Source organism: Tympanuchus pallidicinctus, unplaced genomic scaffold, assembly GCF_026119805.1.
Source record: "Tympanuchus pallidicinctus isolate F22 unplaced genomic scaffold, pur_lepc_1.0 scaffold6, whole genome shotgun sequence".
NCBI lineage: Eukaryota > Metazoa > Chordata > Aves > Galliformes > Phasianidae > Tympanuchus > Tympanuchus pallidicinctus.
In genome coordinates, this window is record NW_026294780.1 from 6,730,115 (window position 1) to 6,743,704 (window position 13,590).

A 13,590-nucleotide genomic window follows, 5' to 3' on the forward strand; every position below is an offset into this window, starting at 1 on the left:
TACTATTCCATGGAGACAACCAGATGCTTTTTGATTTTCTTGTTAACCTTAAATTAGATGCAAATCACTGGACAACTATACTGCATGGATAAAATGTTCACCATTTGTCAATAACTTACTTCATATGGCTTTTACCTAATGCTCATCCCCTTCAACATCCACCACTAATAAGACCTACATGTCAACAGACAACGTGCCATTTCATAAAAATAAGCCATTTAATTCCTAGAGATACAGGACTGTGCTATCTGGCAAAGCACATAAGGCAAAATAAAAGTGATCAAAGCACAGTGAATGAGAATAAGATGCACTGACTTTTTTGGCTGCACCTCTGCCCACTGGAGGATGACCTTCAGCTGCTTCTCTAACCGTTGCGAGGATAATTTCGATGAGAACACTTTCCTGAGCATCATTCAGCACTGTAAATAAATCAGTCTCCTTTCAGCATTGCACAAAAGCAAAACAAAGATGCATCAACAGCCAATGAAAAACCTACCCATTTATCTGGATAACTGCAGAAAGACACTACAGAAAGATGCTGCTAAATAAACATTTCAAGAGTGTTTGATTTAATTTGAAGAAAATTATTTTCTACCTTCAGTGAACACAGCAGCAATTATTTGTCCCCTAAGAAAACTTCCTAACAATATATCAACAACACACACGGCTTCACTAAGGCTTACCCTTGCTGACTACTGTCTCATTTAGTATAAGCCTGCTTCTTTGAGCTTCAAAATGCTTCAAGTTATTGGGTCTGCTGCAAACTTGAATTGCAGATACACAACTGCCTCCTGTTCTACTAAAACAACTATGATTTAAGTTCACTTTAAAACATTTTTAACAAAACTCTAGCTCTTTAACGTGTAAGATGTCAACGAACTCAACACATTGTCCTTTTCCTCTCCAGGCATGAATAGTAGCCCAAAAATACTGTGCTTCTATCTCTTAATATTTTTAGATTCTCATCTTTTGGGCAAACAAATGAAAGAAGTGAATGCTACTTAAGCTTGTTTATACAAGTATTCTTGCAAAGCTTCTAAACTAACGTTACATAAATACAGAACACTAAATAAAACAACTATGTTGTTACAAGTATCACATTGGCAGGGCACTGAGTCACATCTGCTTCGTGGCTCTTGGGGGCCACGATTCGGATTCAAAGAGCACTACAACATGGAATGGTACTAAGCTAGCTGAAGCAAAGTTCAAAAACAACATCAAGAGATTAATTTGGACAAAGATAACCTCTTTGCTCACCCACCTTTTCCATCTCCTTCACCATCTTTTAACAGAAGAGTGGTCATGCATTCCCAGTCCTTCAGGAATTTGCCTGCCCAGTCCCACAAGCTGTCTATGAGGTATGCAACATGTTTGTGTAGCTAGGGATTAAAAATACAAGCTTATAGAAGCATCAGTAAAAGAAACAGAAGGTTCATATGTTCCTCTCCTCTTTTTTCCAATTACAAGGTTGTCATTCAAACATACATTTACACACAGTATTCCAACATATTTAGTCTGAGGCTAATGGGCATTTAAACAACATCGTTAGTCTATTACAAAGCAAGTAAGCAGGGAAAAAAGCAGAAAAAGCAGGAAAAAAGCTGTTCTTTTTTTCTGATTTCAGTATGTTTCCTTTGTAATATAAATAACCTCTAAAACTAGTTTCCATATTGCTTTTATATTGCTGTTAATAACAAAAAATCCAACCTTGGGACAACAAAGTTGATGACAAATAACTTGATAATTTAGATAATTATGTCTGAAATTCTTTACACACATATGTAAAATGGCTGTGCCTCAGACACTTTGACCAAACACCTGTCTACACCACTGCAAAAGCTAAATAGTAAAGCACAGCACTTAATCTGATAAAATTTCAGAAACACCACTTCACTCTGAGCGCAGAGCCACGGTACAGCAACCCCCATCTACCTGCACTAAGATGCAGACATGTACCAAAACCCATTCACATGGTGGCATTAGTCCTTTAAGTTGCTTTCAGAAGCTGCTTCAGCTTTGATTCTCTTCACTAGCATAGCTGAAAATCAGCCTTAAAACAACAGAACAGAAACACTCAATTCTGTCTTCATTAACAACTCATCCTAGAGAGTGAGAACATCCCAAATACCAACACTGCAGAGATCACAACTAGAAATACTCTCCAAATGGAAGCCAGTACTTGATTTAACATGCTGGAATGAAAAGATTTATATTGCAGGGGCTGTTCTCCTCACCTCACTCTCCAGGAAAAAACGTATTAATCTTTTCAGCTGGTCAGTCTTTGCTCCAACCTTCTTTTCTCCTTTGCACAAAACTTCTTCACCTCCCTCATGACTAAGCAGCCTGCCAACAGAAAAGGAAGCCAATTCAGTTCTGCCACATTCCCTTTATGCTCGTTTGCCAATACAACACAAATTCTTTCAAGAGCCCCATGACTGTATTTTTTCTAAATACATACTTACTCTAAATCATATTAGACTTTCTTAGGAGATGAAAGGAAAAGAGATTAGATTGCTTTCCATTATGAGAGATCTGCTGTCCCTGCGGATGCAGAGATAATTTCTGATACTTTAAAAGTACCCTGCCAACTTTCTGGACGACAGATGCAGATTCCACAGTGTTGAACATACTCTGAGATAGACATTTTCTCATACTGCAGAAAGGGTTAGCTCTAGACTGAAATTAAACATTAACTCAGTAAAAATATTGCTACCCAACCACTAGTGTACCTCTTCTTGAAGATAGTATAGCATCTTGTATTTGCAAGAGGCAATTTACAACATACTCAATTTTACAAACACAGTGGAGAAACTGCTCACAATATGATATTTCCATTTTCCTCCTTACCCTAAATGAGCATGAATGCACTGCTCATAAGAAGTTTTAATCCCAAAACACATACAGGAATACCATCCCCATAGATTCAGAGGCCCAAGTGGCTTGGATTTAAGAGCAGGACCACACTACTCTGTGTCAGTATAAGCTTATACTTTCAGAAAGTGTTTCTGCTGGTATAATTTATGCCAGCTCTGTAACTAATAGACATTAAAAATGCAGACACTGAGATTTCATATATACACCAAGAAGAAAAAAAAAAAACAAACACCGTTATACTGAAATTTTTATCAGTACAACTAGGAAAAGGAAGTTGTCACTAATATTTCTATCACATCAGAAAAGATGTTTCTGTACTAATACCAGAGTCACAGAGAACAGGGCAAAGAACAAGGAAAAGGTTTAGAGGATCAGGGTGTCTACTCTGCACTGGGAAGCTGAGAATAACAAGTCAAGTTACCAAAGCAATCAGTTTAGCAGCAAAAGACAGCCATGTTCAGGGAGGGAAAACAGCTGATTTATGATAGAACATTGGGTCAAGCAGAAAATGCTAGCAGATGAGATAGAAGATTCATCAAAAGAGAAATTTATCTTCTTTTGTCTTTCTGTTGGATGTGGCAACACAAACTCTAGCATGTCAGCAGTTCAGCTAGATAGCAACAGGCAGCTAGGAGAAGATTCTGCATATGTGAAAAACACAAATCATTATTTCCGAATTCAGGCAAAAGCCTTGCCTAAATAGTTTTATTTTCATTTCTCTTTGTAACATAAAATCACTTTCCTCAGCCACAGAGACAGAAAATTTATCTCTTCTCTTTTTAGCACACTAACTCCACTCACTTCATGCAACCACTGTTACAAGAAGCCCATTTATAAGAATTACTCCTGGGGAAGATAAACCCTGTACTTCATTACCTGACACAAAACTGGGAGGGCTTTTTAATCTGTTGCATTTCTCATTGTTCAAAAGCCTTTACAATGTACAATGCAACTTCCAAAAAGGAAAAGAGGAGGCCATTTTTGTGATTAATCACCAATGCTATGGAAATGCAGCAGTTGCCAGGTGATGAATTAGCTTGTAAGGAGGAACGCAACAGGAAAAGAAAGAAGAAAGGAGGCATACTCTCAAAGTAGGATGGTGTCTGTGGATCAGTCAGTTGTTTCATATTCTCTGTGTTAGTCTTGCAACTTTTCTCATGCCTACTGGGGAGCGCTGTGCAGGGAAACAAATGATTACCCCCAGACAGAATTTCTCTTCTGATTCAGAAGAAGAAAGCACATCTACTATCCTCATGGTATATACTTCCAGCAGAAAAAAAATGAATGCTTAATACCCCTCTTAAATAAATCCACCTTCATTCTGAAATAAATGAGAATATGCAAGAGAAAGGCAGTCAGATAGAGATACCTTTTATAAAGGAATTCCCCAGCTGCTACTGCAAGTGGACGGTGTGTGGTATAAACAAACTGGTATAAGGTCTCACAGTCTGCAGCTGATAACACATCCTCACAGTTCCTAGGCAAAAATAACAACAGAAGTTATAGTTCAGGTTTATCTGCACAGAATACAATGAATGAGATGTCCAGTTTTACTGGACCTGATGCCTTGCAACTTGTTTACATAGCTAATATTTTGTAGGACATGCCTAAATACGTAATCAAATGGAAATAGCAGCATTTTTTACTCATTTTATAGACAAATTGAGGTTTGTACAAGCTATGAGTAATAAGGCCCACTGTACGGACAGAATATTAACTTAAAGTATTATTAAGGTTGATTAGTGGCCATGATAAAAAAGAGCAATAATGATCAAAGAGGAAAATGATGCATCTATGCTTATTGTCATAGACGATTAAATAACAAGAAGCCTCCATCTTACAGTACAAACTCTTCCAAAATGCGTTAGTAGAGTATTTTAAAGCTTGTACTGTTACACTAGGCCTACACAGTGTCACACACAATAAGAAATCAAAACACATACTTGGTAGCATGCTTATGAGTGCAACCTTTCTGTCCAAACACACTGAAAATCACAATTTTTTTTGACAGCCATTCAGCTACCAATTTTTAAAATATCACAGGCAACTAATAAACCTAGAACACTCTATGGGAGTTAGCAATTGTGTTAGCATCAACTGCTTTACAAAACATGAAATTGAAGCATCAAGGTTGAATAATCCAAAGAGGAGATAACAGAAGTGAAGACCAAAACAAAGGTTACAGTTTCAAATTGCTTGCTTTCTACTGCAATTGCAAAGTCGTTCAGCTAAACTACATGAGAGAATGAAACAGCAACATATCAGATCCTTCTGCTCTTTGCAACCAGGTGAAAGACTTCTTATTTATTGTTGTGATCAGCTCTCAGATAGTGACAGTATAAAGCCACCTGAAGCTGCAATCCAGTACCACTTCTAAAACTGAGCATTTGTGCTTTCCATTTGGTGGGACCAATGCCTTTAGAAAATTAGCACCTCTTCCTATGCTTGCCTGTTTGTCTCCAATCCTAGTGCATCCTTTAGCAACCTCACAAGTCACAAGGCCCGAAAACATTATCCTCAAACCTGACTGAAATGGAGTGAGATCTCATTGGGTGAGAGCATAGCTGGGGTGTTGATTAAAAATACTTTTTGTAGCACAGGCTACGAGTTAAAGAAATGGGGAAGAGGAAGCACTCATTTCTCAAAACCCACAACTTCTCATTTATAGAAGTTGAAACCTCATGAATTTTATCTTTACTATGTATTTACTCATGTATCACCTGAATCTTTCACAGTTTTTCTGAATTTGTTTATAATGGCTACTGGCACAGTAAAAAGGTATTTAAATGGAAGTGCTGATGGTCTGCCTCCAAAACTGATGGGTCAATCCTGCAAGATAATGCTTGCCCTCAATCAAAAAGAAATTCCAGCAGGTTCTGGCAGCCTCTTTTAACATGCAGTTCCCTTGAGTATATAGCTGTGGTAACAGAACAAATAGAAAGTGCTCTCAGTATACGTAGATATCATGTAATGAGTATAAAGGAAAACGTTCATGTGATTCTCATCCAGCCATCTACAGAACTGGGGAAATAGTGTAAAAATGTGTTTACTGTTGTTAAAAAAGGAGATATTAAGGTAAGATGGTGCTTTAGTATTTCTGAGCAAGTATTGGTGCGTCCTGAGATACCACGAATGTTGGGGAATGAAGCTTGAAAAAGAAGAAATTTTGGTGTAAGCACACTGTGATACGTGGTCTAGAACCGTGTGGATGTGGCACTGAGGGACGTGGTCAGTGGGCATGGTGAGGTAGAACGATGTATTGACTAGATGATAGAGAAGTCTTTTCCAATCTTAATGATTCAGTGATATTTGAATTTACTCATCTTCATAGGCCATGTTTCCCCCTTCTTTGCACATTCACAGAAACAGGGAGAGCTGTGTCCCTAATTAAAAAAAAAAATTCCCTGAGTTATCTAAATAATTTAGGCAAAGCACTCAGTAGCATGCCTGCAGTCTCCCTGGGTAGAAGTTACAGATTTAGTCTTGCCAATGCAAATGAAATTCCAACCTCCTTGTTTTTAACTTTGCCTTCAAAGAGGTTAGGACTTCGCCCCACTTACACTAGTCCAGGGCAGTGTTATTTTCTCTCCTCACGGCAAGAGTAGGTCAATTGCAACAGCTCTGATCACCTACAAAGCAGCCCCTAGTAGCACAGAGACTGTGGAATGAGAGGAAATGCCTCTATGTAATATCACTGCTGTCCACATACTGTTCAACTACTCTCTGTGAGACAGTGAGGTTTACAGTCAGTACTCCCACTCAAGTGAGAGCTTAGTGGGTTTTACTTGCCTCTGGAAGTAGCAACACCTGGCTATACTGCTGCAACTACCAGTAATAATCAGTGCCTTTCTTTTTACATACATAAACCAATAAGCATGCATTCAAAGAATACTTTAAATACAGCAATAATACTGCTGCAAACTTACAGCCCTCAGAATGCCAAGCAACAGATAAAGGTTAAACCAGAAGTGCCTGCCAGTGTTTATTTTTAGACACCTAAACAGGCATGGCTTTCCACATACCAATGTCATGACACACCATTTTCTCTGTGCTTCAGTGTGAACATAGCACAGAGAAGCTGGGATCTTCTAGAGAGAGATCACAGACCCATTTTGTTCTGCCTGTGGCACCAGCTGAAAGATTCCCTGTCTTCCCTTTTGTTCTTTTTCACTGCATGAAAGAGACGTGACTATATATGACTGCTGGAATCACCTGTCGTGGTCTGTGCTACTGCTTATATCATGGACAGCAACCAAAATCACAAAATAAAATAAAAATACACTTGATGCACTTCTCAAAGCTTTTCCACTTTACTCTTTTTGCTCTTAACGACAGGAAAAGATCACATAGAGAAAGATTTGGCACATGGTATAGAGACACTGGTACCAAGGTACAGCACCTCAAAACAAACTAGTTTATTTTGCATTTAAAATAAATTCTAATTAAATACCAAAATCTGCAAATACGTTACAAAATCATTACTAATGCATTAAGCACTACCATCCAAAAAACACCTTTTGGTAGCATTCTGTTTGAGCAAACAGAATACAGTAGCTGATTTTTGTACTTAAAAATGTTATTTCCTTCTTTCCACCCTGCTGTCATAAGATGTGTTTCAAAACAGCATTTTTGTGTTGAACAAGAGAAGAACAACGTGGTAGCCATACAATAGCATAACAAGAATACTTCCCTAGGCACTTTAAAATAGAATTAAGATGTCGCACTGTGATTCCATGGCTATGCTGTGACAGAGGAGAGGAGGAAGCACATTACAAAGGTGCTGCATGGTACTCTGTTTTGGCTAAGAAATATAAGCATAGGAGACAGGCATTCCTCATTTGTTGTCAGTTCTTCAGACAGGAAAGATAAGATTTCAGAATAAACATAAAGGTTCCTGAACAGAGGTGTTCGATGACGAAGAGTTGCTGAAGATTAACTTTTAGAAAAGTAAAAACCTGCAAAGGTGGGGAAAAAAAAAAAGAGCAGGCAGAGCAGAAAGCACCTGCCTTTGGTACATTTTGGTCTTTCACTTTTGCTTAGTTTGTAATAGGCTTAACTTCTAAAGGACTGCCCTAACTCCACCTTAACAGGAGCGTGGGCCTGCATGAATCACAGAGGAGCTGTGAGGAGCTCCATGCCATTCCCTTTTGCTGGTATGCAGCATGCTGCAATTAAGTCACTAGTGCAAGAAATCAGAACTGTGCTGTGTAACTTGCTTTACTAAAGTGAGATCTTTGTATTGGTACTTCTCCACCAACATCTAAGAAACACTTAATTCCCCTGAAAAACACTGGACAAGACAAAGGTGGTCAACTTCCCTATGCAAAGCAACTTCCTCTCTTAAGTTTACTTTCTACAATCACATGAAAACATGTTTTACAATAGCATTTGAGCCTTCAATACAACTTGACTTTTTCTCTGAATAAAAGCTTTCTGAATAACCTTGCTAGATATAATGCATTTGCCTATCAAAAGTTTCTTTCTCTTCCTCAGTCCACAGCACTCTCCACTGACTCTGAATTACATGACATGGTTATGGCATACTTTGCCAACTCCAGTTTTCAAGATTCTCCCAGAGTGCAGGCCCTCCATCTCCAACCTAAAACTTCCATCTCAGTCCAGCTGAGAAAAAGGAGGGAGAATTAATTTTTTTCCTTTTTCTTTAAGAGTGCAGAGACAATGTATCCCTACATGACTTGGGCTTTCTGTGCTAAAGAGAACACCCAGAATTAACAAACCTCAGTTTACTGACCTTTAAGTTAGATAAACCCTACTTACCACTGTCAAAGTATTGAAGTGAGAATTAATGTATTTATCAGCTCCAGTAAGTAGTTTAAATGAGTTCCCAATGAGTGCAATATACTCACAGCTTTCACTGAGGCAGCTCTCCCAGATTTCAAACTTCAGAGATTTGTGTTTAAAACTCAATTTAATTTCTACTTACATTCAACTAACGTGATACAGGGTAATTTGCTCCTTCTTTGCTCTTTACATTTCACACTGTTGGTAAACTTGTGCCCCTACGTGCACTACCTGTAACTGAAGTAGGTGAATGCAGTTATTTAATTACCTTTATAACCTTTTCCAAACTCTCTACTCTTTCAGCTACTTAAGTACACAAAAACGAACCGAATTGCCTGGCAGCAGCAGCCCCACTGAACTAATTTACCTACTGAAGGACAACGTTTGCATTAAGATTCCTTGGATTCTCATTGTGACTCCATTTTTTATCCTTCCTAGTTCTACTCCCTTTCAAATTCTTTGCAACATTAATGCTAATGATTATGTATCATTAGTAGCATTAATAATTTCTGTTACGCTATACCTCATAGGCTCATTCAGTTTGAGGATCACACCTGCAAAAATAGAAATCCACCAGCCCAAAGAGCTTGGCTTTCAACGGAGACAACATACAACAAACAAGAAGATAGCTCAGCTTAGAGACAGACAAAATGAAAACACAAATATAGATTTGAAAACAACAGCAACAAAAAAAAGCAGGTATATGCACAGCAAGAGGGCTTTGAGTTGGCACTGTTGTGTTTGTTTCTGTTTTTTTAAATAATGCAGTAAATTTAAGTGAATTGAGAAGATTGGTATTTTAGTGTTTGTCTGGCTGAATAGAGAGAGAATATAAAGGTCAGCATATAAGTTTGAAGCTTCATGGGCCAGAGTAGTCACTCTGCCCATATTACATGCAATACACAGTGTATATTCCACAGCAGTGATAAGCAGTGATGGTTATGAGACAGCCACTGCTGTTACTAACATATGCAGCAGATTTGCAACTGTAAAACATCACAAAAACAATTAAGTAGCAAGAGGTCTTGCTACTACATCTTCTCATGAAGACAATAAAAGAGAGTTGCTGATACGGTATTTTTTGCCCAGGAAGTTGACAAGAGCAGCCAACAAACTAATTGGAGGGTTATAATTTCTGGTTTTGCATCTCTCTAGTACATGCCATTAAATGACAAGATCTATTCAAGATTAGAGTCGTGTCCTACAGGTCAGTACCTGACCAGTTACGTTCATGCTATTGTTTTGGGGTTTTTTTGTTTGTTTTTTTTTAATAAAGACTTCTTGTTAACTGATTCCATGATTCCAAATCAAATATAGAAAGTTCTTACTGATGGATGTTCTTACTTTAAAAATGGAAATGGTACCTTTAAAAATAGAAGCTTGACCTGAAAGGTCTTTCACACTTCACTAAAAATGGTAATTTGGGCAACTAGAATTCAGTTGCCAAATCTGTAGATGGGCCATCCCTAGAGAAGTCAATAGAGCATGACTAAAAGCTGCACAACAATTGATTACAGCAATACACACAAGATAGCTTCTGTAAATGGTACTGCTACATTTGTCATTCTTTGCAGATAGTGGAAATGCTGTCCAAAGCCTCATTTCATGCTTTATTGAATGCATCAGGCAGCTTTCCCATTCAACATCCAGGTACCAGTTTTGAACCATGATAAGCATTTATGCTGCAGTCTGAATTTTTTTGCTCCTGTAACATCAGCAGTGAAGTCCCTGCTGATATCTGTAGGTACTGCAGCATGAGCCTTTCCCTGTGCCTCAAGAAAAGTAACTCAATGCAGGCTCTTACTAGGAAATCTGTGGTGGAGACTGTATTATCTACATCCTCTTCACAAAAGTTTTATAGACTGACCATTATCTACCTTATCAAAAAGAAGATCTGTCACTGAATTTGCCCACTATGTCCCCAGTTCCCATTTTATTATTACAGTAATTAAGCAAAACCAGCAGCACTCAAAGCAACTGAGAGGGAGAAGGACAGAAAGGATGGCTACAAAACAAATGAGTAAAAAGAAACATGTATGCATTGCTAGGACTCCACACAGCCTAACTGAAAATAAAATATACTCATTCTGATAATGAAAAGTACATCTTATGATGGAAAAATGTCACTGAGAAAACTTTAGATGGAGCTTACACTGGAAATCAAACTGTATTAAAGAAAAATCTGGGAAAAATTTGCTTGATGAAGAAAGAAACACTGATCAAACTTTTGCAGTTTGCGTTAATGAGAACACTATCACATATATAATATAATAATAATAAATAATAAAGCCAGAGACTATAAACAGCTGCAGGGCCAATACAGCACTTGTTAGTTCAGATACAGAACAGGGACAGCCATAACTGGTGTTCAGTATCTTTGTACTTCAACAATGGTGTGCTACTCCTCCTGGCACAGGGACACGTTACACACAGACACAACACTGTGTTTTGTTCCAACAGCTACACACCAGAGAACCAACTGATGTAGAAAAGGACATTGTAAACAGAGAAACAATACGACCCTATCCACAAGTAGTGAGATCCAAACAATGGTACTTCCTTCAGAAGAGCATGCTGTATTCATAGTGGTCATATGCTGTTCTGATGCATATGCTGGAGTAACCTAGAGAAATGCCACTCAAATCAATGGAGTGTGAAATAGGAGTGAGTCCAGACTACACAGCATTGCTTCAATGTATAAACATATTTGAAATTTAATGTATATACCTAGAACACCATATTATTTGGTCCACTAAGTACTGCATCCTCTTCTAGCAATGACCAGTATTTCTGGCTTACATGGAAAAGCAACTGCTATTGAACAATGCACCATGCTGTACATGAAGGCAAGCAAGTGCATCAGCAGAATCCATCTTAAACCCTGAAACAGAAGAGACACAAAGTCCTCTAAAATCTTAACTGTATTAACAAGGAAATGCACTGGACTCTTTTAATCTTGTTTTTGCACTGAAAAAGAGGGACAGAGAATTTATTCTTCGGGTATTTTGCCAAAGAAGTTCTTTCTAAAATAAACACATTGCTCAAGGATACATTGGAATAGGGCTCACATATTTCTATAATGTTAGCCCAGTTTTTCCCACCCCTTCCAGTCTGATATTACCCTTCCAAATCTATGGCTGACCAGTAATTTCCCACCAAAACAACTTTCTGTTAGTTTTCCACTTCAGCAAAAACAAGACTTCATACACTTGCTCACTCCCTGTCAGTCTACTGCAGGCTTAACAGCTCCCAGATTCTCTGACATGGAGCAAGGAATCTGATAGCCCAAACTCTAGCAACAAAGTTCAAGGCTTCCTGCATGGGGGAAGATGGCAGAGTTCCCTGAGCTCCTAGTCAAGATCTGGTAAGCCTGGGACAGAATGTTATACGGTGGGAACTTCCTGGAAACAGGCAGATGCTTGGTTTGAGAAAAGCCAACATCAAAACTCTTTGGAATTTACTTTCAGGGGAAGCATGAAGATACAAGTAATGTCATTCTCATGGTGAATCTGACTGCAAAGATCTTCTTAACACTGGTGCTTCCCACAGAAAGAAAATGCCATGTCTCAAGCAGTTTTAGCTGTAACTCATATCCTGCTGAGACCAATCATTTCTCAGCATGTAACTGATTACAGGAAGATTCATCAGAATTTTATCTGGATCTTGTTGCCATTAAAACAATACAGTAAATTAAAAAAGAAATTATTTACTGTGACATAAGCATCAAGAGTTTCATGGCTTGAACTGCTACTTCATGGTCCTTGTCCAGAGGCATGGACACAATTCGATCCTAATGGATGTAAAATGACAATAAAAAGATGTAACACGTTTTGTTCTCAATAAACATATCTTTTTGCTACAGCTAGATCATCTACACTAGTAGAGCAGAGATTTATTTTTATTTCAGCAGCTATTTCCTAAGAGACACAAGGCAACTTGATTACTACCAAGTAGTTCCCCAGCCCCTGAAAATTAACAGCATGTTAATTTTTTAACTGAATTAATCATGCAGTAATATGTTGGGTTTTTTTTTTTTCAGATGTAATGTATGCGTTCACAAGAAATCAACTACAGTCTACAAATTAAAAGCGACTGACAGGTTGCTTCCAAGATGTTACTACTGACACTTCAATATGCTAAATGGAGGTAAGCCTCAAATTACAAGCATTATATAATCAGTTTCTCCCATCAAAAATAAAGCGTGTGTACCTACACATTACAGAAGCCAGTGCTTTGCTGGAAAGTTAAGTAGGAATTGAGTCTTAAAGGTGCTTCATGAAACAGCAGCAATACTCCTGACCTCTAAAGTTCACATTATTATAACTTGGTACGTATACAAACACCTCAGAAACAGTCGTTTTCCTGTCCTGTGTACCCAAAGGCTCACTCTGCAGCACAGCCTGTATCTTTAAGGCATGTTAAACCTTCACACTTGCTTCAAGACTAATAGCTTCCTCAGTACACATATCATTTCTAAATGTCTAAATCCATTTTACTTTGCATCTTCCTTTTTCTAGCAGCCCAGATACAAGGTGTGGAAGTCCATGAATCCTGAGTTTCAAAGCTCAAGGGTAACAGAAGGAGCACATGAAATACAGCTTATTGAAAAAGGATTGATGATCACATATTTACATTTCTCATCATTAAGGAAGTGGGATTTCAACTCTGGGAGACGTCCAATCACTCTGCATCTGCTGACTGGATTTCTTTTGTTTCAACAAGGAGGAAGAGTTGGGTTTGGTTTGTGGGTTTTTTTGTTTTGTTTCTGAGTGTGGTTTTGGGTTTGTTGTTTTTTTTTTTGATATTCCATTTGGGAGGTGGAATTTGCAATAGTCCATTTATATATATTACCATCCTCCATACAAAGAGACATCTTAGTAAAAACAGACTAGAGCTCTTTCATCAGTCTTTGAA

General features: G+C 38.1%; 1 protein-coding gene across 2 annotated transcripts in view; it reads right to left on the reverse strand.

Annotated features, from left to right (window-relative positions):
- LOC128071772 (cohesin subunit SA-2-like) overlaps positions 1-13,590 on the reverse strand; it is a 57,327-nt gene that overhangs the window by 19,617 nt on the left and 24,120 nt on the right. For both annotated transcript variants that reach the window (XM_052664802.1, XM_052664805.1), the window contains 5 exons: positions 12,387-12,466; positions 4,244-4,351; positions 2,235-2,343; positions 1,262-1,379; positions 316-419 (listed from right to left, as the gene is read on the reverse strand). In XM_052664802.1, the coding sequence (XP_052520762.1) occupies positions 316-419; positions 1,262-1,379; positions 2,235-2,343; positions 4,244-4,351; positions 12,387-12,466 (519 nt within the window). The remainder of the gene's footprint in view (positions 1-315; positions 420-1,261; positions 1,380-2,234; positions 2,344-4,243; positions 4,352-12,386; positions 12,467-13,590) is intronic.